The 27,097-nt window shown below is 44.6% G+C and overlaps 1 protein-coding gene and 1 long non-coding RNA gene across 2 annotated transcripts; both read left to right on the forward strand.

Moving 5' to 3' along the window:
* Positions 1-608: 608 nt before the first annotated feature.
* Positions 609-1,960, forward strand: LOC123996422. Its single transcript, XR_006831988.1, has 5 exons — positions 609-636; positions 720-797; positions 983-1,056; positions 1,205-1,321; positions 1,893-1,960. It is a non-coding gene; the product is annotated as an uncharacterized LOC123996422 (long non-coding RNA).
* Positions 1,961-10,147: 8,187 nt separating this feature from the next.
* LOC123996361 (transmembrane 4 L6 family member 1-like) lies at positions 10,148-27,007 on the forward strand. Its single transcript, XM_046299734.1, has 4 exons — positions 10,148-10,642; positions 12,256-12,327; positions 23,909-24,051; positions 26,701-27,007. The coding sequence occupies exons 1-4, from the start codon at positions 10,466-10,468 to the stop codon at positions 26,897-26,899; spliced, it is 591 nt and encodes a 196-aa protein (XP_046155690.1). The 5' UTR covers positions 10,148-10,465; the 3' UTR covers positions 26,900-27,007.
* Positions 27,008-27,097: the final 90 nt, after the last annotated feature.

Consider the following 27,097-nt stretch of genomic DNA (forward strand, 5'->3'; position numbering starts at 1 on the left):
AGATCCCTGGTCCCAGTGGGCTGAGACAGAGATCCCTGGTCCCAGTGGGCTGAGACACTAAGATCGTTGGTCCCAGCGGACTGACATGTCATGTGTACACAGAAACTGATCTCTGACTCATATTTCACTGGTGTCTATGTTCGGAGAATGTTGAATGAAATGAATGATTGACTGAATAGCTGGTGAATTGTTTTATTATGCAGTGGCACTCCTATATATTGATAGATAAAATATTTCCCAACTCAATGATTGATTCAGGTATTTAAAAAAAAATGTAATAAATAAATAAATTAGGGGGGGTAGACCAGCTTTAATAGTGCAGATAGTTTGTAGCTTCCATCAATGTAATTGTCTGTATAATTTCCGATCACTCATATTGTTTTGTAAATATATATACAGTTCCAGTCAAAAGTTTGGACACACCTACTGTACTCATTCCAGGTTTTGTCTTATTTTTATTTTTTTAACCATTTTCTACATTGTAAAATAATAGTGAAGACATCAAAACTATGAAATAACACATATGGAATCATGTAGTAACCAATTTTTTTTTAGATATTAGATTCTTCAAAGTAGCGACTCTTTGCCTTGATGACAGCGTTGCACTCCTGGCGCTCTCTCAACCAGCTTCATGAGGTAGTCACCTGGAATGCATTTCAAATCTTTTGTTTTTAATCCCATCCTTCAGCTACCATTAACCCCTCCCATCTACCATTCAGAACAGAGGTGTGATGAGTCTGGAGGATCTATGTGACCATGACAACGAGAAGTTCAAACAAATCCACACTGACTACAGGGTATGTTCAAGGACACACAACACAACCAACGAAGGAGGAGTTTGATGTGATGGATCACAGTGACACAATGTTCATGTTACTATCAGTCCCTCACTTAATCTCTCTCTCCTCCCTCTGTTCTCTCTCCCACTCTCACTTTCCTGCTCGTCTCTCTTTCCCGCTCTCTCTCTCCTCCTCTCTATCAGGGGGTGAAGCTATGGAAAATCTCTCATGGCAGGACTCATGGCCCTCAATATACTGGAGAACTTTCCCATCAAAGGTACACTCCTCACCTTAGCTATGGCTCAACAATAAAGGCCAACCCCAGCTATGTATTGATTTGTGGAGAAGAGCATGGCTACATTAAACTCCATTGAGAGAATGTGTTAATTACTTACAGCTTGATTGTTCCATTGTTGTTTTGATAGGAATCAAAAAGAAATGACCACATAAGGCCACCTGTTAGTCTCAGTGAGGATCTTGGGTTGACCCGTCTCGGCGTTCCACAACAAACAGCCAACCCTGGGTCTGCTCCAGAACCGGTGGTGAGAAACACTGGCCTGTTCAATGCAACCCAAGAAGGTGCTACCTAGAACCATAAAGGGTTCTTCAATTGTCCCCCATAGGAGATCCTTCAGAAAAGAACTATTTTTGGTTCCAAGTGGAACCCTTCCACTAATACAAGGTTCCAAATGGAACCCTTTCACTACTAAAAAGGTTCTGAGTAGAATAATGGAGAACACCAAAGGGTTCTGTCTGTGGTATAAAGGGTTCTACTCGGAACCGTTTCTTATCCTTTTGAGACAAACCAATAAAAAGTGTCTCTCTGTGTATCTGTGCTCTGGTTCAGAACAGTGGAGTTACCACTGTGTGGTGACTGAGGCTCTGAGCCTGGCTGATACAGTCCATTACTGTGCCGACCCAGACCATGTTAAAATCCCTCTGGAGCAGTGAAGGCTCCCCGGAGGAGGAAGGGGAGGACCATCTTCCTCAGTGAATTTTATTTCAAAAAATTTACAAAATAGTGAAATATTTTAAAAAGTTATCGTTTTTAAATAAAAGTTTACTAAATATATTCACGTCACCAAACAATTGATGAAAACACACTCTGTATAGTAGCAACATGGTGTATCCGGAGGCAGAGTATGTGAGTGGAGTGGAGCAAGGAGTGGAGCTGGAGCGAGTGGTGGAGCGAGGGGTGGAGCTGGAGCGAGGGGTGGAGCTGGAGCGAGGGGTGGAGCTGGAGCGAGGGGTGGAGCTGGAGCGAGTGGTGGAGCAAGAAGTGGAGCTGGAGCGAGTGGTGGAGCGAGGGGTGGAGCTGGAGCGAGGAGTGAAGCTGGAGCGAGGAGTGGAGCTGGAGCGAGGGGTGAAGCTGGAGCGAGGAGTGGAGCTGGAGCAAGGGGTGGAGCTGGAGCGAGGGGTGGAGCTGGAGCGAGTGGTGGAGCGAGGGGTGGAGCTGGAGCGAGGAGTGGAGCTGGAGTGGAGCGAGCAGTGGAGCGTGGAGTGAGTTTTCCAGAGGCTGGAGCATCATCCTTCTCACCACTCCAGTTTAACTCTTCTGTAGCGCTCACTTCACGAGCTCAGGGCCCGGCCCAGCATGCATTTATAGGCTACTTGTGTGCAGCTATAGCCCTTACTTTAGCTCATGTCATGGAGTTCTCTAAATATATAAATTAATAAACTGATAAAACACATAGGTGAAAAATCAAGGTGACTTACAAAGATGAGAAGGACCAAGAGCAACAGAGGGAATCCTTGTGGAATCTAAAAAGACAGGTATCCTGAATGCTTGACGGTGTATTTACTACGTGCACATGCTAAGTGTGTCACTGTAGCAAAGTATTTATAAATAAACAATTTGATCTCTTAAAAGTTTAATTCATTTTCCTTCTATTGTCTATACGAGAGGCCATCATTAAGGTTATTTGACCTAAAATCCTTTAGATCTAGCTACAGAAAAAAACAAAAAACAACTCCACATACCTGCCCATCCCTGGTGACCAGAAGGGTGTTTATGATCCCCAGTGGTTCTGAGAGGCTATTCTCCGCTGTTGGCCTGCTCTTACAGGCACCATCGCAACAGCCTGAAGCCACAGACTCTGGCTAAACTCATGTTTCTAAAAGTGAATTCAAAAGGCAATAAGGCCCTCATTTTTCATTTAATTTGTATTTAATTGTAAGTAAGTCACAGCCTATATACAGTATGTGCAATTTATAGACTATAATGATTTAATACAACAAAATGTTGTTTCAATTCTGAGCACTTAATGTCCCTGCCAACCTATTGTGTTGCACTCGCAAATGCTTCACAATGTATTTCTCTGTAGGCTATAGCCTTGAAATAATTGAAATAATATTGCCTAAATAATTAATTTTCCTTCTTAGACTCCCTGTCTGGCTCCTGACCTATTTACAGTGTTTATATGCTGTTTAATATGACATGTAGCCTATTTGAAATGATAAGCACTTCTTAGTCACCTTTTCATGTTGTTTATTAAAATACTTTTCATTACAATCCATATGGTTTGGTTTCAATACTTCACAACCAAACGGTAGGTCCCAGTAGTCACAACAATAGATGGGTGTTGGTTAAACGGTAGGTCCCAGTAGTCACAACAATAGATGGGTGTTGGTTAAACGGTAGGTCCCAGTAGTCACAACAATAGATTGGTGTTGGTTAAATGGTAGGTCCCGGTAGTCACAACAATAGATGGGTGTTGGTTAAATGGTAGGTCCCAGTAGTCACAACAATAGATGGGTGTTGGTTAAACGGTAGGTCCCAGTAGTCACAACAATAGATGGGTGTTGGTTAAACGGTAGGTCCCAGTAGTCACAACAATAGATGGGTGTTGGTTAAATGGTAGGTCCCAGTAGTCACAACAATAGATGGGTGTTGGTTAAACGGTAGGTCCCAGTAGTCACAACAATAGATGGGTGTTGGTTAAATGGTAGGTCCCAGTAGTCACAACAATAGATGGGTGTTGGTTAAATGGTAGATCCCGGTAGTCACAACAATAGATGGGTGTTGGTTAAACGGTAGGTCCCGGTAGTCACAACAATAGATGGGTGTTGGTTAAATGGTAGGTCCCGGTAGTCACAACAATAGATGGGTGTTGGTTAAACGGTAGGTCCCGGTAGTCACAACAACAGATGGGTGTTGGTTAAATGGTAGGTCCCGTTAGTCACAACAATTGATGGGTGTTGGTTAAATGGTAGGTCCCGGTAGTCACAACAATAGATGGGGTGTTGGTTAAATGGTAGGTCCCGGTAGTCACAACAATAGATGGGGTGTTGGTTAAACGGTAGGTCCCGGTAGTCACAACAATAGATGGGTGTTGGTTAAATGGTAGGTCCCGGTAGTCACAACAATAGATGGGTGTTGGTTAAATGGTAGGTCCCGGTAGTCACAACAACAGATGGGTGTTGGTTAAATGGTAGGTCCCGGTAGTCACAACAATAGATGGGTGTTGGTTAAATGGTAGGTCCCGGTAGTCACAACAACAGATGGGTATTGGTTAAATGGTAGGTCCCGGTAGTCACAACAATAGATGGGTGTTGGTTAAATGGTAGGTCCCGGTAGTCACAACAATAGATGGGTGTTGGTTAAATGGTAGGTCCCGGTAGTCACAACAATAGATGGGTGTTGGTTAAATGGTAGGTCCCGGTAGTCACAACAATAGATGGGTGTTGGTTAAACGGTAGGTCCCGGTAGTCACAACAATAGATGGGTGTTGGTTAAATGGTAGGTCCCGGTAGTCACAACAATAGATGGGTGTTGGTTAAATGGTAGGTCCCGGTAGTCACAACAATAGATGGGTGTTGGTTAAATGGCAGGTCCCGGTAGTCACAACAATAGATGGGTGTTGGTTAAATGGTAGGTCCCGGTAGTCACAACAATAGATGGGTGTTGGTTAAATGGTAGGTCCCGTTGGTCACAACAATAGATGGGTGTTGGTTAAATGGTAGGTCCCGGTAGTCACAACAATAGATGGGGTGTTGGTTAAATGGTAGGTCCCGGTAGTCACAACAATAGATGGGGTGTTGGTTAAATGGTAGGTCCCGGTAGTCAGAGAGAGACAGAGACAGAGAGAGAGAGAGACAGAGAGAATGTCTGTATCCATGGCAGGATCAGGGCTTTGAGGTGACACCACCCTTTCTATTTCCAGTTCAGTGGAGGCTGCGGAGGGGAGAACGGCTCATAATAAAGGCCTGGAACAAAGCAAATGGAATGGCATCAAACACATAGAAACCATGTGACACATAGAAACCATGTGACACATAGAAACCATGTGACACATAGAAACCATGTGACACATAGAAACCATGTGACACATAGAAACCATGTGACACATAGAAACCATGTGACACATAGAAACCATGTGTATTTTATACCATTCTACTGATTCCAATCCATCCATTACCACGAGCCCGTCCTCCCCAATTAAGGTGCCACCAACCTCCTGTGTTACAGTTAGTGCATTCATCTGAAGGGAGCTAGGTGAGACAACCACATAGCTTAGTCATAGTAAGTAAAACAATTCCTCAATAAAGCTAGTTATCAGCCAAGCTGCCTCCTCCCTGTAAATGGTACCTGTCTCTGCCAGGTACACTCTGCGTGCTGTAGATATTGCATGGCGACAGCACCGATCGATCAATCCTACCAGACTTTGATCTCTTGATTCACTAGATGAAAGACAAACAAAAAAGGCCGGTTTCCCTGTCTGACATAAATAACCCTTCAACAACCATCTGTCTGTCTTGTGGTGGACACTTCTAAATATTCAAATATGACCCATGTTTTTTCTCTCTTTCAAAAGTGTTTACTAAACTACTGGAATACTTTCTGAATCAAATCAAAGAAACGTGTGCACACATTTTGTTCGTTAATACAAGTGGAAGTGTGTGAAAAGTCGATATGTTTTATTCTTATCACAAAGTGTATATTCCGATAAGCATCCCAAAATTGTTTCTCCTATAAAGGGTTTTGTTGTTTGCCCTGCCTAGCCTTGACGACATCCCTTTGGAATGAACAGCAGAGCGATGTGTCATGGCCGTTGAATTCTATTGAGTAAAAGGAAAAGGGCGATGGGGGGCACATCCTGGCTGAGTCACAGCCCTCCAAGCCCCTCTTTGTTTCTGCTTCTGTGAGAGGGAGGTTAGTGGGAAAGACCAGCCCTAAAGCCCCAGACTTGAACTGAGCCACTAGGAAAATCAACTGAACTCTCCTGATCCAAACAGAGAGTTGTGTTCAAACTGCACGATTCCCCCTGAACCAAACCCCTATGGGTGGGTGGGTGGGTGGGTCTCTCTCTCTCTCTCTCTCTCTCTCTCTCTCTCTCTCTCTCTCTCTCTCTCTCGCTCTCTCTCGCTCTCTCTCGCTCTCTCAGCAGGTTGGGGTCAACTGCATTTTTCCATTTCAAATATTAATTAGATGGCTTTTCTATTCTATTCTCTTCCTGATTTGATTGAATAGAAACGTCTGTCACCCTATAACCCTGTGAGAGACTTCTATTTTTATTTTTAGAGACCGGGGGAAATCCCCCAACTGCGGAAAAGAGGAACAAAGGCCGTCCTGGGGTTATGTGTGAAATGTCATTATTGTGTAGGTACAAGACCAGTTTGGTTTTCTTGCATTAATCCATCCATGAGCTATAAATCTACCCACAACATCTGAAACCTGTGGCCCTTCGTCAGTGGATTGGACTCTGCCCCCTGTTGTATCCCCTTACAACAGGCTTCCCCTGGTACACAGCCTCAAATCCCCTGGAATATGTCAGTCAGCAAATGAAAGAATGAAACACTAATAGTTCATGAAACGAGTCCAGCTAACCTTGGTTACGCCAGATTAGGATTAATACATTACTAAACTACATTACACTTGATCCTATTCTTTCCATTCTAGCACATTCCTGCCTTGCTCATAACATTTTTTGTCATTTAGCAGACGTTCTTACCCTGAGCGACTTACGAGTGCATGCAATTTGATACTACACGGGACACGTGTAGTATTGTATAGTCCCAGTGTGTACTTCGCTATTAAACACGTAAACGTGGTTAACTAAGTAGCTGTCCCAAATGAAGTACCCATTGGCCTTTATATATTGTGTTTGGGGGGGTTTACTATGATGAGGTTGTTGTGACTGAATAAAAGAACTGACTGGTGTCCCAGATAGAATGTGTCACTGTAGGTCTGTCGGGATAGGTTGGTGTCGTCTTGTCTCATCTGTTTGGCCTATGTTTATTCTTCTCATGCCATCTCCTGTTGGTGGAGAGAATGACTGGCTCAGTTAGAGGGCCGTTCGCAGCCACCTGTCCTGTCAATAAACTCGAGGTCATATAACCTGATACCACAGAATTTCTGCCATGCCATGGGTTTACTTTGGATGAATAGTTCAGCTGTTTGTCTAAACCATTGCTGCATCTGTCTAGGGTTAGAAATAAACATATACATGTGTATTTGTACACTGAAGCTAAAACTTTTAATTTGGCTCTATATACACACCCACATTTTGGATTTGAGACAACAAAACAAAACAAAAATCATGAGTCGACAGTACAGAAGGGGCCTTATGATTAACGAGTCGTGGTGTGATCATAACAACATACAGGAACTCAAGTCCTTTTGTTCACCTGACCTATAATTCCTTACAATCAAATGCCGACCGCATTATCTACCAAGAGAATCCTCTTTGATCATAATCTCATCCGTGTATATCCCCCCCCCCAAGCAGACACCTTGACGGCCCTGAAAGAACTTCATTGGACTCTATATAAACTGGAAACCACATGTCCGTAGGCTGCATTTATTGTAGCTGGGGATTTAAACAAGGCAAATCTGAAAACAAGGCTCCCTAAATTTTATCAGCATATCGAATGCGTGACCCGGGCTGGAATCATTATTATTATCATTATTATTCTGGATCATTATTACTCTAACTTCCACGACGCATACAAAGCCCTCCTTTCGGCAAATCTGACTACGACTCCATTTTGTTGCTCCCAGCCTTTAGACAGAAACTAAAACAGGAAACGCCCATCCATCTCATTCCACGCTTCAAGATTGGTTCGATCACGTGGAGTGTGATATGTCCCGGTTAGCATCGAACAACAACATTGATGTATACGCTGATTCAGTGAGCGAGTTTATTAGCAAGTGCATCGGTAATGTTGTTCCCACGGAGACTATTGAAACCTTCCCCAACCAGAAACCGTGGATTGATGGCAGCATTCGCGTAAAACTGAAAGCACGAACCACTGCTTTTAATCAGGGCAAGGCGACCGGAAACATGACCGAATACAAACAGTGTAGCTATAACCCTCCTCAAGGCAATCAAACAAGCTAAGCTTCAGAATAGAGACAAAGTAGTCGCAATTTAACGGCTCAGACACGAGAGGTATGTGGCAGGGTCGACTGTCAATCACGGACTACAAAAAGAAAATCAGCCCTGTCGCGGACCCCGATGTCTTGCTCCCAGGCAAACTAAACAACTTCTTTGCTTGCTACAACTGACTAGGTATCCCCCTTTCCCTTTACTCAGTGCTTTCTTGAAGCACCTTTGGCAGTGATTACAGCCTCGAGTCTTCTTGGGTATGATGCTACAAGCTTGGCACACCAGTACTTGGTGAGTTTCTCCCATTCTTCTCCGCAGATTCTCTCAAGTTCTGTCAGGTTGGACGGGGAGCGTTGCTGCACTGCCACTCCTGCGTTGTCTTAGCTGTGTGCTTAGGGTTGTTGTCTGTTGAAAGGTGAACCTTCACCCCAGTCTGAGGTCGTGAGCGCTCTGGAGCAGGTTTTCATCAAGGATCTCTCTGTACTTTGCTCCGTTCATCTTTCCCTCCATCCTGACTAGTCTCCCAGTCCCTGCCGCTGAAAAACATCCCCACAGCATGATGCTGCCACCACCATGCTTCACGGTAGGGATGGTGCCAGGTTTCCTCCAGACGTGACACTTGGCATTCAGGTAAAAGAGTTCAAACTTGGTTTCATCAGACCAGAGAATTTTGTTTCTCATGGTCTGAGAGTCTTTAGGTGCCTTTTGGCAAACGCCAAGCAGGCTGAGAAGGTTGAGGACTGGCTTCCGTCTGGTCACTCTACCATTAAGGCCTGATTGGTGCTGTTCTGCCGGGATGGTTGTCCTTCTGGAAGGTTCTTCCATCTCCACAGCTCTGTCAGAGTGACCATCGGGTTCTTGGTGGCTTCTCCCCCGATGGCTCAGTTTGGCTCGGGTGGCCAGCTCTAGGAAGAGTCTTGGTGGTTCCAAACTTCTTCCATTTAAGAATGATAGAGGCCACTTCAATGCTGCAGAAATGTTTTTGGTACCCTTCCCCAGATCTGTGCCTCGACACAATCCTGTCGCCGAGCTCTACAGACAATTCCTTCACCCTCATAACTTGGTTTTTGTTCCGACAAATCAAAATAATGTCCAATTAATTGAATTTACCACAGGTGAACTCCAATCAACTTGTAGAAACATCTCAAGGATGATCAATGGAAACAGGATGCACCTGAGCTTATTATGAGTCTCGTAGCAAAGGGTACTTTTCTAAACTTATGTAAATAAGGTATGTTTTTTCAAACATTTGCATAAATATTTTTTTTTCAACTGTTTTTTGCTTTGTCATTATGGGATATTGTGTGTAGATTGGCGAGGATTATTAAAAAAGTCCATTTTAGAATAAGGCTGTAAATGTGGAACAAGTCAAGAGATATGAATGCTTTCCAAATGCACTGTAGAATGGTAGAGGTTCTTGATGATCTTTGGTCTCTCTGTGACACCAGGTGCTGTAGATGTCCTGGAGGGCAGCCATTGTTTTAGCTTCACTGTTCAAATAAATACGTAAAAGGCATTGTATCTGCTTTTACAAACCAAAATACTCTTCTGTTCATACTGTATAATTCTTTGTAGTGGTCTGTTGGTTGACTTTGTCAGGGCGTTCACAGTTCACCGCACCCTGGAGTGTTGTGGAGTAGTGGAGGAGGTTCCAGAAATATATGTCAATTGTAATGTATTTTTAGTCGTGTGTCAGACTAGCTGTCAATGGGGAATCACATCAAAACACATACTCCTGCTTTATCGCTCTCTGTCTCCCTTTTTCTCTCCCTCTGTCACTTTCTGTCTTACTCTCTGCCCCCCCCCTCGCTCGCTCTCTGTCTCTCTTTTTCTCTCCCTCTGTCACTTTCTGTCTTACTCTCTGCCCCCCCCCCTCGCTCGCTCTCTGTCTCTCCCTCTGTCACTTTCTGTCTTACTCTCTGTCCCCCCACCTCGCTCGCTCTCTGAATTCCTAAGGGATTTTTCATAGTTTTTTGGACAGAATGCTTTCCGGCCCTGAGGGATTGGTCAGGGCTCAAGACTCTCACCCTTCTCTCTTCCTGTGGCGTCCGTTCCACTCAGCCCCTCGCCTTAAAATGGAGCTGGTTGCGTCATCAACATCAGACTCTCAGGAGGTGGAGGGTTCAGTTAAAACCCATACACACCAGGGAAACCATTGAGTTTCCTTCCTGGATTACAGCTGTGAACAGACCCCAGACCTTCCTCTCTCTCCCTCTCTCCATTCCTCTCTTCACGGATCCTCTAACCCTCTCTCTGCATTTTTCCACTGCTCTCTCCACTCGCTGGTCTCCTTGGTGATCCCCGCTCCACTCCTCCTCTCCATTCCTCTCCTCTTCGTCCTCCTGTGTGGTAGGGGCAATGTGCTCTACGGGTTTTGTGCGGTCGCTGGGCTTTGCCCTCCTGCCCCTGGCGGTGTGCTGTATTGTGGCCAACGTTCTGCTGTTCTTCCCTGGAGGAACGACCCAATACTTGCAAGAGGGGAAACTGTCCAGGCTGGTCTGGTTCATGATGGGCATCGGAGGGGGAGGCGCATTGGTGAGTAGTTTTCAACTCTCTAGAGACAGCAGGAGCGGTAGAGATACTCTTAATGATCAGCCAACTGACATTTACTCCTGAGGTGCTGACTTGCTGCACCCTCGACGACTACTGTGATTATTATTATTTGACCCAGCTGGTCATCTATGAACATTTGAACATCTTGGCCATGTTCTGTTCTAATGTTGGTAATCTATGAACATTTGAACATCTTGGCCATGTTCTGTTCTAATGTTGGTAATCTATGAACATTTGAACATCTTGGCCATGTTCTGCACCTGGCACAGCCTGAAGAGGACTGGCCAACCCTCATAGCCTGGTTCCCCTCTAGGTTTCTTCCTAGGTTTTGGCCTTTCTAGGGAGTTTTTGCTAGCCACCGTGCTTCTACACCTGCATTGCTTGCTGTTTGGGGTTTTAGGCTGGGTTTCTGTACAGCACTTTGAGGTATGCACACATGACTGTAAGTCGCTTTGGATAAAAGCGTCTGCTAAATGGCATATATTATTATTATTATTATTATATCAGCTGATGTAAGAAGGGCTATATAAATCAATTTGATTTGATTTGAGTAGCTGCAGTATATGTCAGCTTGTTGTTACTACACCGGCTACAGTTGTAGTACTGTTGAGTTGACGGTTTATGGGTCAGAGTTAACAAGCGGTTCAGGGAACAGAAGGTAGAATAAAAGATCAAGATAATTAGGAGACCTTTAGGGAAGTTATAATAGTTTCATATTTTGGTCTTGTATTTCCTTTCGGATAAAAACACATGCTAATCTGACACAGGTGCTAATCTGACACAGGTGCTAATCTGACAGGTGCTAATCTGACAGGTGCTAATCTGACACAGGTGCTAATCTGATTTTAGTAAATCGATGTGTGCAAGGAATTGATCTTTTGCTGTTTTTTTTTGTAAGAGTGGGGTTGAGGCTACATGGCTGTATCCTGGATGTTTTGACCTTCGACCTTCCCTCAGCTGTTTTCCTAACTGTGGAGATACAATAGGAGACAAAGGAAAAGGGTTGTCAGCTCTACCTCCAACAAACCCTAGGAGTTTTATTTTACCAGACACCTACAATAGAGTGGGGAACTAGAACAGGTTCAATAAAAGGTGGCTAATGGAGCATCTTTTATTGTTGTTGTTGTGATTAGCGACAGTTTTACAGTACAGTTCAGTACAATACAGTACTACAACAACAGAACTCTTGAGGATACTGTCTATAGATGATGGATTGATGCGCTGAAATATCATACCGAAGCAGAACCTGAGATTTTCCCCCGTTGTGTGTGTCTCTGTAGATGTTCCTGAGATTTCCCCCATCGTGTGTGTCTCTGTAGATGTTCCTGAGATTTTCCCCTGTTGTGTGTGTCTCTGTAGATGTTCCTGAGATTTCCCCCATCGTGTGTGTCTCTGTCGATGTTCCTGAGATTTTCCCCTGTTGTGTGTGTCTCTGTAGATGTTCCTGAGATTTCCCCCATCGTGTGTGTCTCTGTAGATGTTCCTGAGATTTCCCCCATCGTGTGTGTCTCTGTAGATGTTCCTGAGATTTCCCCCATCGTGTGTGTCTCTGTAGATGTTCCTGAGATTTTCTCCCATTGTGTGTGTCTCTGTAGATGTTCCTGCCTGCTGGTGTGTTCATCAGCCTCGGGAAATGTACAGGCTGCTGTTGGAATGAAAGCGTCGTGGTGAGTACTGATGCTTTGGTTACGTCTCGTCATTAAGGGGCCTTGTGTTTTGTGAGATCATGTGACGTGCCTGGATTTTAAACTTTATTTCAAGCTTTTTCATCAAAACTGTCCACCACTTTTCTTTTCTTTAGCTTTGATCCTATTAATATAAAATCACTGATATTACAAAAGGTCAATTTGAACACTTGTGCTAAACTAAGACTACCCTGGGGTGGCAGGGTAGCCTAGTGGTTAGAGCGTTGGACTAGGAACCGGAAGGTTGCAAGTTCAAATCCCAGAGCTGACAAGGAACAGGCAGTTAACCCACTGTTTCTAGGCCGTCATTGAAAATAATAATTTGTTCTTAACTGAGTTGCCTAGTTAAATAGAGGTAAAGCTTAAAATGCAAAAACTAGGTAGGCTATGCTTAGCTAATTATACATAGGGCCATTGTAACACTTGTGCTAAGCTAATGCTAAAACTAGGTAGGCTATGCTTAGCTAATTATACATAGGGCCATTGTAACACTAATGATATGAGGAGGAGGCCTCACCATCAGGGAGTACAAAGCATCTGGGCCGGGAAGAGGATCTGAACCTTATCTGTGTACAAGATGTTTTGTAACAGCCAACATTTCTCCTCACACACCCACACACTCCTCTCATGGGGATTGTTATGCAGCTGTTCTGGGTGTGTGTGTGTGAGAAAGATTATATATATACTACCGTTCGAAAGTTTGGGGTCACTTAGAAATGTCTGTGTTTTCCATGAAAACCTACATGAAATTAATTGCAAAATTAATAGAAAAATAGGGCCATTGTGGCCTCCCGGGTGGCGCAGTAGTCTAGGGCACTGCATCGCAGTGTTAGCTGTGCCACCAGAGACTCTGGGTTCGAGCCCAGGCCCTGTCGCAGCCGGCCGTGACCGGGAGGTCCGTGGGGCGACGCACAATTGGCCTAGCGTCCTCCGGGTTAGGGGGGGGGTTTGGCCGGTAGGGAAATCCTTGTCTCAACGCACACCAGCGACTCCTGTGGCAGGCCGGGCGCAGTGCACGCTAACCAGGTTGCCAGGTGCACAGTGTTTCCTCCAACACATTAGTGCAGCTGCCTTCCGGGTTGGAAGTGCGCTGTGTTAAGAAGCAGTGTGGCTTGGTTGGGATGTGTTTCGGAGGACGCATGACTCTTCGTCTCTTCGTCTCTCCCAAGCCCATACGGGAGTTGTAGCGATGAGACAAGATAGTAACTACTAACAATTGGATACCACGAAATTGGGGAGAAAAAGGTGTAAAATTCCAATAAATAAATAAAAATGAGGCCATTGTAACACTTGTGCTAAGCTAATGCTAAAACTAGGTAGGCTATGCTTAGTTAATTATACATAGGGCCATTGTAACACTTGTGCTAAGCTAATGCTAAAACTAGGTAGGCTATGCTTAGCTAATTATACATAGGGCCATTGTAACACTTGTGCTAAGCTAATGCTAAAACTAGGTAGGCTATGCTTAGCTAATTATACATAGGGCCATTGTAACACTAATGATATGAGGAGGAGGCCTCACCATCAGGGAGTACAAAGCATCTGGGCCGGGTAGAGGAGCTGAACCTTATCTGTGTACAAGATGTTTTGTAACAGCCAACATTTCTCCTCACACACCCACACACTCCTCTCATGGGGATTGTTATGCAGCTGTTCTGGGTGTAGCAGGCAGGCTTGAACCGTGTGTGTGAGAAAGAGAGATTTTTATATATATATATATATACTACCGTTCAAAAGTTTGGGGTCACTTAGAAATGTCTGTGTTTTACATGAAAACCTACATGAAATTAATTGCAAAATGAATAGAAAATATCGTCAAAACGTTGACATGGTTATAAATAATGATTTTTAATTGAAATAATAATTGGGTCCTTCAAACTTTGCTTTCGTCAAAGAATCCTCCATTTGTAGCAATTACAGCCTTGCAGACCTTTGGCATTCTAGTTGTCAATTTGTTGAGGTAATCTGAAGAGATTTCACCCCATGCTTCCTGGAGCACCTCCCACAAGTTGGATTGGCTTGATGGGCACTTCTTACGTACCATACGGTCAAGCTGCTCCCACAACTCATGTTTTGTCTTAGATTGTCTTGTCATTATGCTTTCCCTTCTGTTCGTTTCCCCCTGCTGGTCTTATTAGGTTCGTTCCCTTTTTCTATCCCTCTCTCTCCCCTCCCTCTCTCTCTCTCTCTATCGTTCCGTTCCTGCTCCCAGCTGTTCCTATTCCCCTAATCATCATTTAGTCTTCCCACACCTGTTCCTTATCTTTTCCCCTGATTAGAGTCCCTATTTCTTCCCTTGTTTTCCGTTCCTGTCCTGTCGGATCCTTGTCTATTGTTCACCGTGCTGTGTCTATGTATTGCCCTGTCGTGTCGTGTTTCCCTCAGATGCTGCGTGGTGAGCAGGTGTCTGAGTCTGCTACGTTCAAGTGCCTTCCCGAGGCAACCTGCAGTTCTTGATCAAGTCTCCAGTCTGTTCTCGTCATTACGAGTAGTATTATGCCTTTTGTTTGTAAAGTAACTTTACTGGATTAAAGACTCTGTTTTCGCCAAGTCGCTTTTGGGTCCTCATTCACCTGCATAACAGAAGGATCCGACCAAGGAATGGACCCAGCGACTACAGATGCTCGTAACACTGCCGTCGAGATCCAAGGAGCCATGCTCGGCAGACACGAGCAGGAATTGTCTGCTGCTCGCCATGCCGTGGAGAACCTGGCCGCTCAGGTTTCCGACCTCTCTGGACAGTTCCAGAGTCTTCGTCTCGTGCCACCTGTTACTTCCTGGCCTGCCGAGCCTCCGGAACCTAGGGTTAATAACCCACCTTGCTACTCCGGGCAGCCCACGGAGTGCCGCTCCTTTCTCACCCAGTGTGATATTGTGTTCTCTCTCCAACCCAACACATACTCTAGCGAGAGAGCTCGGGTTGCTTACGTCATTTCACTCCTTACTGGCCGGGCTCGAGAGTGGGGCACAGCTATCTGGGAGGCAAGGGCTGATTGTTCTAACAATTACCAGAACTTTAAAGAGGAGATGATTCGGGTTTTTGACCGTTCAGTTTTTGGTAGGGAGGCTTCTAGGGCCCTGGCTTCCCTATGCCAAGGTGATCGATCCATAACGGATTACTCTATAGAGTTTCGCACTCTTGCTGCCTCTAGTGACTGGAACGAGCCGGCGCTGCTCGCTCGTTTTCTGGAGGGACTCCACGCAGTGGTCAAAGATGAGATTCTCTCTCGGAAGGTTACTTCCAGTGTGGACTCTTTGATTGCTCTCGCCATCCGCATAGAACGACGGGTAGATCTTCGTCACCAAGCTCGTGGAAGAGAGCTCGCGTCAACGGTGTTTCCCTGCTCCGCATCGCAACCATCTCCCTCCTCTGGCTCAGAGACTGAGCCCATGCAGCTGGGAGGTATTCGCATCTCGACCAAGGAGAGGGAACGGAGGATCACCAACCGCCTGTGCCTCTATTAATCATGGACATTTTGTCAATTCATGTCCAGTAAAGGCCAGAGCTCATCAGTAAGCGGAGGGCTACTGGTGAGCGCTACTACTCAGGTCTCTTCATCTAGATCCTGTACTACTATGTCGGTCCATCTACGCTGGACCGGTTCGGGTGCTACATGCAGTGCCTTGATTGACTCTGGGGCTGAGGGTTGTTTCATGGACGAAGCATGGGCTCGGAAACATGACATTCCTTTCAGACAGTTAGACAAGCCTACGCCCATGTTTGCCTTAGATGGTAGTCATCTTCCCAGTATCAGATTTGAGACACTACCTTTAACTCTCACAGTATCTGGTAACCACAGTGAGACTATTTCTTTTTGATTTTTCGTTCACCTTTTACACCTGTTGTTTTGGGTCATCCCTGGCTAGTATGTCATAATCCTTCTATTAATTGGTCTAGTAATTCTATCCTATCCTGGAACGTTTCTTGTCATGTGAAGTGTTTAATGTCTGCCATCCCTCCCATTTCTTCTGTCCCCACTTCTCAGGAGGAACCTGGCGATTTGACAGGAGTGCCGGAGGAATATCATGATCTGCGCACGGTCTTCAGTCGGTCCCGAGCCAACTCCCTTCCTCCTCACCGGTCGTATGATTGTAGTATTGATCTCCTTCCGGGGACCACTCCTCCTCGGGGTAGACTATACTCTCTGTCGGCTCCCGAACGTAAGGCTCTCGAGGATTATTTATCTGTGTCTCTTGACGCCGGTACCATAGTGCCTTCTTCCTCTCCGGCCGGGGCGGGGTTCTTTTTGTTAAGAAGAAGGACGGTACTCTGCGCCCCTCGTGGATTATCGAGGGCTGAATGACATAACGGTTAAGAATCGTTATCCGCTTCCCCTTATGTCATCAGCCTTCGAGATTCTGCAGGGAGCCAGGTGCTTTACTAAGTTGGACCTTCGTAACGCTTACCATCTCGTGCGCATCAGAGAGGGGGATGAGTGGAAACGGCGTTTAACACTCCGTTAGGGCATTTTGAGTACCGGGTTCTGCCGTTTGGTCTCGCCAATGCGCCAGCTGTTTTTCAGGCATTAGTTAATGATGTTCTGAGAGACATGCTGAACATCTTTGTTTTTGTCTATCTTGACGATATCCTGATTTTTTTCACCGTCACTCGAGATTCATGTTCAGCACGTTCGACGTGTTCTACAGCGCCTTTTAGAGAATTGTCTCTACGTAAAGGCTGAGAAGTGCTCTTTTCATGTCTCCTCCGTTACTTTTCTCGGTTCCGTTATTTCCGCTGAAGGCATTCAGATGGATTCCGCTAAGGTCCAAGCTGTCAGTGATTGGCCCGTTCCAAGGTCACGTGTCGAGTTGCAGCGCTTTTTAGGTTTCGCTAATTTCTATCGGCGTTTCATTCGTAATTTCGGTCAAGTTGCTGCCCCTCTCACAGCTCTTACTTCTGTCAAGACGTGTTTTAAGTGGTCCGGTTCCGCCCAGGGAGCTTTTGATCTTCTAAAAGAACGTTTTACGTCCGCTCCTATCCTCGTTACTCCTGACGTCACTAGACAATTCATTGTCGAGGTTGACGCTTCAGAGGTAGGCGTGGGAGCCATTCTATCCCAGCGCTTCCAGTCTGACGATAAGGTTCATCCTTGCGCTTATTTTTCTCATCGCCTGTCGCCATCTGAGCGCAACTATGATGTGGGTAACCGTGAACTGCTCGCCATCCGCTTAGCCCTAGGCGAATGGCGACAGTGGTTGGAGGGGGCGACCGTTCCTTTTGTCGTTTGGACAGACCATAAGAACCTTGAGTACATCCGTTCTGCCAAACGACTTAATGCCCGTCAAGCTCGTTGGGCGTTGTTTTTCGCTCGTTTCGAGTTTGTGATTTCTTACCGTCCGGGTAGCAAGAACACCAAGCCTGATGCCTTATCCCGTCTGTTTAGTTCTTCTGTGGCTTCTACTGATCCCGAGGGATTCTTCCTTATGGGCGTGTTGTCGGGTTGACAGTCTGGGGAATTGAAAGACAGGTTAAGCAAGCACTCACGCACACTGCGTCGCCGCGCGCTTGTCCTAGTAACCTCCTTTTCGTTCCTGTTTCCACTGTCTGGCTGTTCTTCAGTGGGCTCACTCTGCCAAGTTAGCTGGTCATCCCGGTGTTCGAGGCACTCTTGCGTCTATTCGCCAGCGCTTTTGGTGGCCGACTCAGGAGCGTGACACGCGCCGTTTCGTGGCTGCTTGTTCGGACTGCGCGCAGACTAAGTCGGGTAACTCTCCTCCTGCCGGTCGTCTCAGACCGCTCCCCATTCCTTCTCGACCATGGTCTCACATCGCCCTAGACTTCATTACCGGTCTGCCTTTGTCTGCGGGGAAGACTGTGATTCTTACGGTTGTCGATAGGTTCTCTAAGGCGGCACATTTCATTCCCCTCGCTAAACTTCCTTCCGCTAAGGAGACGGCACAAATCATTATCGAGAATGTGTTCAGAATTCATGGCCTCCCGTTAGACGCCGTTTCAGACAGAGGCCCGCAATTCACGTCACAGTTTTGGAGGGAGTTCTGTCGTTTGATTGGTGCGTCCGTCAGTCTCTCTTCCGGGTTTCATCCCCAGTCTAACGGTCAAGCAGAGAGGGCCAATCAGACGATTGGTCGCATACTACGCAGCCTTTCTTTCAGAAACCCTGCGTCTTGGGCAGAACAGCTCCCCTGGGCAGAATACGCTCACAACTCGCTTCCTTCGTCTGCTACCGGGTTATCTCCGTTTCAGAGTAGTCTGGGTTACCAGCCTCCTAACTCATCCCAGCTTGCCGAGTCCAGCGTTCCCTCCGCTCAAGCGTTTGTCCAACGTTGTAGCGCACCTGGAGGAGGGTGAGGTCTGCACTTTGCCGTTACAGGGCACAGACTGTGAGAGCCGCCAATAAACGCAGGATTAAGAGTCCAAGGTATTGTTGCGGCCAGAGAGTGTGGCTTTCCACTCGCAACCTCCCTCTTACGACAGCTTCTCGTAAGTTGACTCCATGGTTCATTGGTCCGTTCCGTGTCTCCCAGGTCGTCAATCCTGTCGCTGTGCGACTGCTTCTTCCGCGACATCTTCGTCGCGTCCATCCTGTCTTCCATGTCTCCTGTGTCAAGCCCTTTCTTCGCACCCCCGTTCGTCTTCCCTCCCCCTCCCGTCCTTGTCGAGAGCGCACCTATTTACAAGGTACGTAAGATCATGGACATGCGTTCTCGGGACGGGGTCACCAATACTTAGTGGATTGGGAGGGTTACGGTCCTGAGGAGAGGAGTTGGGTTCCGTCTCGGGACGTGCTGGACCGTTCACTTATTGATGATTTCCTCCGTTGCCGCCAGGATTCCTCCTCGAGTGCGCCAGGAGGCGCTCGGTGAGTGGGGGGTACTGTCATGTTTTGTCTTAGATTGTCTTGTCATTATGCTTTCCCTTCTGTTCGTTTCCCCTGCTGGTCTTATTAGGTTCGTTCCCTTTTTCTATCCCTCTCTCTCCCCCTCCCTCTCTCTCTCCTCTCTCTATCGTTCCGTTCCTGCTCCCAGCTGTTCCTATTCCCCTAATCATCATTTAGTCTTCCCACACCTGTTCCTTATCTTTTCCCCTGATTAGAGTCCCTATTTCTTCCCTTGTTTTCCGTTCCTGTCCTGTCGGATCCTTGTCTATTGTTCACCGTGCTGTGTCTATGTATTGCCCTGTCGTGTCGTGTTTCCCTCAGATGCTGCGTGGTGAGCAGGTGTCTGAGTCTGCTACGTTCAAGTGCCTTCCCGAGGCAACCTGCAGTTCTTGATCAAGTCTCCAGTCTGTTCTCGTCATTACGAGTAGTATTATGCCTTTTGTTTGTAAAGTAACTTTACTGGATTAAAGACTCTGTTTTCGCCAAGTCGCTTTTGGGTCCTCATTCACCTGCATAACAACAACAGCTCAATAGGGTTGAGATCCAGTGACTGTGCTGGTCACTCCAATATAGACAGAATACCAGCTGACTGCTTCTTCCCTAAATAGTTCTTGCATAGTTTGGAGCTGTACTTTGGATCATAGTCCTGTTGTAGGAGGAAATTGGCTCTAATTAAGCGCCGTCCAGAGGGTATGGCATGGTATTCCAAAATGGAGTGATAGCCTTCCTTCTTCAAAGTCGCTTTTACCCTGTACAAACCTGACCACCACCAAAGCACTGCCAGACCATCACATTGCCTCCACCATGCTTGACAGATTTTTCGGCGTCTCACAAATGTTCTTCTTTGTGATCCGATCACCTCAAACTGTCCAAATCTCTTTTTTCCAATCTTCCTCTGTCCGTCTGTGTTCTTCTGCCCATCTCAATCTTTTCTTTTTATTGGCTAGTCTGAGATATGGCTTTTTCTTTACAATTCTGCCTAGACGGCCAGCATCCCGGAGTCGCTGAGACTGGTGTTTTGCAGGTACTATTTAATGAAGCTGTGAGTTGAGGACTTGTGAGGTGTCTGTTTCTCAAACTAGACACTCTAATGTACTTGTCCTCTTGCTCAGTTGTGCACCGGGGCCTCCCACTCCTCTTTCTATTCTGGTTAGCGACAGTTTGCACTGTTCTGTGAAGGGAGTAGTACCCAGCATTGTACGAAATCTTACGTTTCTTGGCAATCTTGGCCTTCATTACTCAGAACAAGAATAGACTGATGAGTTTCAGAAGAAAGTACTTTGTTTCTGGCCATTTTGAGCCTGTAATCGAACCCACAAATGCTGATGATCCAGATACTCAACTCGCCTAAAGAGGGCCAGTTTTATTGCTTCTTTAATCAGCACAACAGTTTTCAGCTGTGCTAACATAATTGCAAAAGGGTTTTCTAATGATCAATTAACCTTTTAAAATGAACTTTGATTAGCTAACACAACGTGCCATTGGAACACAGGAGTGATGGTTGCTGAAATTGGGCCTCTGTACGCCCTGGACCCAAACTGTTACAGACCTATATCCATCCTGCCCTGCCTATCTAAGGTCTTCGAAAGCCAAGTCAACAAACAGGTGACTGACCATCTCGAATCCCACCGTACCTTCTCTGCTATGCAATCCGGTTTCCGAGCCAGTCACGGGTGCACCTCAGCCACACTCAAGGTACTAAACGACATCATAACCGCCATCGATAAAAGACAGTACTGTGCAGCCGTCTTCATCGACCTTGCCAAGGCTTTCGACTCTGTCAATCACCATATATTCTTATCGGCAGACTCAGTAGCCTTGGTTTTTCGGATGACTGCCTTGCCTGGTTCACCAATTACTTTGCAGACAGAGTTCAGTGTGACAAATCGGAGGGCATGTTGTCCGGTCCTCTGGCAGTCTCTATGGGGGTGCCACAGGGTTCAATTCTCGGGCCGACTCTTTTCTCTGTATATATCAATGATGTTGCTCTTGCTGCGGGCGATTCCCTGATCCACCTCTACGCAGACGACACCATTGTATACACTTTCGGCCCGTCATTGGACACTGTGCTATCTAACCTCCAATCGAGCTTCAATGCCATACAACACTCCTTCCGTGGCCTCCAACTGCTCTTAAACGCTAGTAAAACCAAATGCATGCTTTTCAACCGATCGCTGCCTGCACCCGCATGCCCGACTAGCATCACCACACTGGATGGCTCCGACCTTGAATATGTGGACACCTATAAGTACCTAGGTGTCTGGCTAGACTGCAAACTCTCCTTCCAGAACCATATCAAACATCTCCAATCGAAAATCAAATCAAGAATCGGCTTTCTATTCCGCAACAAAGCCTCCTTCACTCACGCTGCCAAGCTTACCCTAGTAAAACTGACTATCCTACCGATCCTTGACTTCGGCGACGTCATCTACAAAATTGCTTCCAACACTCTACTCAGCAAACTGGATGCAGTTTATCACAGTGCCATCCGTTTTGTCACTAAAGCACCTTATACTACCCACCACTGCGACTTGTATGCTCTAGTCGGCTGGCCCTCGCTACATATTCGTCGCCAGACCCACTGGCTTCAGGTCATCTACAAGGCCATGCTAGGCAAAGCTCCGCCTTATCTCAGCTCACTGGTCACGATGGCAACACCCATCCGTAGCACGCGCTCCAGCAGGTGTATCTCATTGATCATCCCTAAAGCCAACACCTCATTCGGCCGCCTTTCGTTCCAGTACTCTGCTGCCTGTGACTGGAACGAATTGCAAAAATCGCTGAAGTTGGAGACTTTTATCTCCCTCACCAACTTCAAACATCAGCTAGCTGAGCAGCTAACCGATCGCTGCAGCTGTACATAATCTATTGGTAAATAGCACACCCATTTTCACCTACCTCATCCCCACAGTTTTTATTTATTTACTTTTCTGCTCTTTTGCACACCAATATCTCTACCTGTACATGATCATTTATCACTCCCGTGTTAATCTGCAATATTGTAATTATTCGCCTACCTCCTCATGCCTTTTGCACACATTGTATATAGACTCCCCTTTTTTTCTCTGTGTTATTGAGTTGTTAATTGTTTACTCCATGTGTAACTCTGTGTTGTCTGTTCACACTGCTATGCTTTATCTTGGCCAGGTCGCAGTTGCAAATGAGAACCTGTTCTCAACTAGCCTACCTGGTTAAATAAAGGTGAAATAAAATAAAAAAAAATTTAAAAAATGTAGATATTCCATAACAAATCAGCCGTTTCCAGCTACAATAGTCATTTACAACATTAACCATGTCTACACAGTATTTCTGATCAATTTGATGTTCTTTTAATGGACAAAAAAATGTGTTTTTCTTTCAAAAACAAGGACATTCCCAAGTGACCCCAAACTTTTGAACAGTAGTGTATGTGTGTACAGTATATACTAATGTATTATATATTACTAATGCATTATATATATATATTACTAATGTATTATATATATATATATATGTGTGTATTATAGATGTGTATTACATATGTTTATTATACATGTGTATATGTGTATTATATAAGTGTATTACATGTGTATATTATGATGTGTATTATATAAGTGTATTATATGTGTATATTATGATGTGTATTATATAAGTGTATTATATGTGTATATTATGATGTGTATTATGTGTGTTTTACAAGTATGCGTGTATTATAGATGTGCATTATAGATGTATATAATACACATATATTATACACGTGTATATTATATGTGTGTATTATGTGTGTATTATAGATGTGTATTATATATGTGTATTATATATGTGCATTATATATATATAAATATGTGTGTGTGTATTGTAGATTTGTATTATATATGTGTATTACAGATGTGTGTGTATTATAGATGTGTGTATTACAGATGTGTGTGTGTATTATAGATGTGTATGTGTGTGTGTGTGCATTATAGATGTGTGTGTGTGTGTGTATTATAGATGTGTGTGTGTGTGTGTATTGTAGTAGTGTGTGTGTGTATTATAGATGTGTGTGTGTGTGTGTATTATAGATGTGTGTGTGTGTGTGTGTGTGTGTGTGTATTATAGATGTGTGTGTGTGTGTGTGTGTGTGTGTGTGTATTATAGATGTGTGTGTGTGTGTATTATAGATGTGTGTGTGTGTGTGTGTGTGTGTGTGTGTGTGTGTGTGTGTGTGTGTGTGTGTGTTATAGATGTGTGTGTGTGTGTGTGTGTGGGTATTATAGATGTGTGTGTGTGTATTATAGATGTGTGTGTGTGTATTATAGATGTGTGTGTGTGTGTATTATAGATGTGTGTGTGTGTGTGTATTATAGATGTGTGTGTGTGTGTATTATAGATGTGTGTGTGTGTGTGTGTATTATAGATGTGTGTGTGTATTATAGATGTGTGTGTGTATGTGTGTGTGTGTGTGTGTGTTTAATGTGTGTGTGTGTGTGTGTGTGACAAGTGTGTGTGTGTGTGTGTGTGTGTGTGTGTGTGTGTGTGTGTGTGTGTGTGTGTGTGTGTGTGTGTGTGTGTGCAATGCGTGCGTGCGTGCGTGGTTATAGATGTGTGTGTATTATAGAGGTGTGTGTGTATTATAGAGGTGTGTGTGTATTATAGGTGTGTGTGTATTATAGAGGTGTGTGTGTGTGTGTATTATAGATGTGTGTGTGTGTTTTATAGATGTGTGTGTGTGTATTATAGATGTGTGTGTGTGTTTATTCCAGATGTGTGGATCAGTCACGGCAGCGTTAGTTGGGTTGGCCGGGTCGGGGTACTGTTTTGTCATCTCTGCCATGGCCATGTTGGAGGGACCTCAGTGTGACACCGGTCTGGGATGGTCCTATCCTTTCGCCAACGAGGGAGGAAGGTTAGTGCTAATATATAATAATATATAACAACATATAATAAAATAATATATAATAATTTATTCTGGAAATATTCTAGATATTAAAGCTTCGTTTAGTTTCTGAATTAGAAACAAATGTCTGTTTTTCTCGTGTGTGGATCGAATCCCAGAGCTGACAAGGTAAAAATCTGTTCTTCTGCCTCTGAGCAAGGTAGTTAACCCACAGTTCCCCAGGCGTCGAAGACGTGGATGTTGATTAAGGCAGCCCCCCCCTCCCCCTCTGATTCAGAGGGGTTGGGTTAAATGCGGAAGACGCATTTCAGTTGAATAAATTCAGTTGGAATTTAGGTACTAGGTATCACCTTTCCCCCAATGAGGGTGGGTCCAGGGTGTCTACGAGTAACAATAACTTGACTACAGTGCATTTGGAAAGTATTCAGACCCCTTGACTTTTTCCACATTTTGTTACGTCACAGCCATATTATAAAATGGATGAAATTAATTTTAAAAATCCTCATCAATCTACACACAATCTTATTTCTCATGGCCTGAGATTCTTTAGGTACCTTTTTGGCAAACTCCAAGTGGGCTGTCGTGTGCCTTTTACTGAGGAGTGGCTTGCGTCTGGCCACTCTACCATAAAGGCCTGATTGGTGGAGTGCTGCAGAGATGGTTGTTCTTCTGGAAGGTTCTTCCATCTCCACAGAAGAACTCTGGAGCTCTGTCAGAGTGACCAAGGCCCTTCTCCCCTATTGTTCAGTTTGGCCGGACAGCCAACTCTAGGGAGAGTCTTGGTGGTTCCAAACTTCTTCCATTTAAGAATGTGCCACTGTGTTCTTGGGGACCTTCAACGCTCCAGAAATTGGAGCTCTACGGACAATTCCTTTGACCTCATGGCTTGGTTTTTGCTGACATGCACTGTCAACTGTGGGACCTTATATAGACTGGTGTGGGCCTTCCCAAATCATGTCCAATCAATTGAATTCACCACAGGTGAACTATGGCTTGTTTTTAAAAATAGTGACATTTTGGAGATTATTTCATTTTCAAATAACTGAAAGTGAGGAGTTGTAATCTGAATAAATGGGAAAAGGCCATTCTTGAACATGAGTGAGCCATGAGCCATGAGTGAGCCATGAGCCATGAGTGAGCCATGAGCCATGAGTGAGCCATGAGCCATGAGTGAGCCATGAGCCATGAGTGAGCCATGAGCCATGAGTGAGCCATGAGCCATGAGTGAGCCATGAGCCATGAGTGAGCCATTCTTACTAATCTGTTAGAGAACGAGTTCAGATTTAAGCGTATATATTTTGTATGACTGAAGCCTTTAGTGAGAGGTCTAATGATATTAATATTAAATCATTTCTGCCCTCCAAATTCATATTCATTATATAAATAGGCATGTTTAATTTTGTCTGGCTTGCCATTCCAAATAAAATGGAATAATAACATCACTTTAGTAAATACTATCCACACAAAAAAAGCACTCTAGGAAATACTACAGTATTATCCACAAAAAAAGCGGTATTTGATTTACATATACCCTGTCCATTCACCGACCACATATCATAATTTGTGGCAACCATAAGTGAAAAACCTACATGCCAAGTATAGACCATATATTGTGTTCCCTGCAGGATGTAGAAAAGAACAGGATTTCTGAACTTCCTGTTCAGATCCCAGTCCTAACTCCCTGCAGGTGGTCGAAAATGTGTTCTTTTAGTATTTCTCCAGTAGGTTTCCTGATGGACAAAGACTTCTATTCCAAATATAATAAAACACAAACACTTTAGTAAATACTACAGTAATGTCTGTAAAAACACTACAGCAAATACAACATTATACTACAATCCACAAAAAAAAGCATTAATTACTATAGTTTATACTACAGTTCTCTTTTACTACGGTATTTATACTATAGTTAACTTTAAATACTACAGTATACTACAGTAACTACTACAGTATTCACTGTAGTGTCTCTACAGACTTTAGTCCACAAAAACACAACAGGAAATACTACAGTAAAGTCTGCAAAAACACTACAGGAAATAGTATAGTATTTCTACCATATTATACTATAGTATTTTTCATGTGGGTATTGTCTTTTCTTTTTGCAAACAAAAAGTAGTGTGTAGTGCCAATAGTTAGCTACAATGCTACAAGGCAGAGAAGTATTTAACTACTGAAAACACTACGTAGGTTTAAATGTAGTTTAACTACCAGCAAAGCTACTGCAAAATGGTGTTAAATGTTCAACTACATGTAGTTTACTACTCCAACACTGGTTGAAGTAGTATGAAATAACAGCCTGTTCTTAACACCTCGCAACTTCTAAACTTAATATCAACAATACTACCCAAATCAAATCAAATCAAATTGTATTTGTCACATACACATGGTTAGCAGATGTTAGTGCGAGTCTAGCGAAATGCTTGTGCTTCTAGTTCCGACAATGCAGTAATAACCAACAAGTAATCTAGTTAACAATTCCAAAACTACTACCTTATAGACACAAGTGTAAGGGGATAAAGAATATGTACATAAAGATATATGAATGAGTGATACCCAATGCTACCCAATAGTATAGAATATATACACAACACTACAATTTACACAATACTACAGAATATATACACAGAATTACAACTCTCCCCCTGTGTTTGTCTACAGGTACCTGTTTGAGCAGGAGACGTGGTCTAACTGTTCATATCCTGTCAGCATTGTGGAGTGGAACGTGACTCTGCTGTCCATCCTGCTGGGTCTCAGTGGGTTGGAGTTTATCATCTGTTTCCTACAGGTCATCAACGGACTGGTGACAGCCGTCTGCAGACCCTGCTGCTACAAACAGGACTATACCCTCAACGCCTGAACACACACACACACACACACACACACACACACACACACACACACACACACACACACACACACACACACACACACACACACACACACACACACACACACACACACACACACACACACACAAATGTGAGACACACACACACACACACACACAAATGTGACACACACACAAATGTGACACACACACACAAATGTGACACAC

The sequence above is a fragment of the Oncorhynchus gorbuscha genome, linkage group LG15 (genome assembly GCF_021184085.1).
Source record: "Oncorhynchus gorbuscha isolate QuinsamMale2020 ecotype Even-year linkage group LG15, OgorEven_v1.0, whole genome shotgun sequence".
Taxonomy (NCBI): Eukaryota; Metazoa; Chordata; class Actinopteri; order Salmoniformes; family Salmonidae; genus Oncorhynchus; species Oncorhynchus gorbuscha.

What these genes read in the sequence shown, in the direction of transcription:
- LOC123996361 (XM_046299734.1), top strand. Translation starts at nt 10,466, where the DNA reads ATGTGCTCTACGGGTTTTGTGCGGTCGCTGGGCTTTGCCCTCCTGCCC. An exon ending in TCGGAGGGGGAGGCGCATTG is followed by an intron (nt 10,643 to 12,255) that starts GTGAGTAGTTTT and finishes GTGTCTCTGTAG; the next exon opens with ATGTTCCTGCCTGCTGGTGT. An exon ending in GTTGGAATGAAAGCGTCGTG is followed by an intron (nt 12,328 to 23,908) that starts GTGAGTACTGAT and finishes TGTTTATTCCAG; the next exon opens with ATGTGTGGATCAGTCACGGC.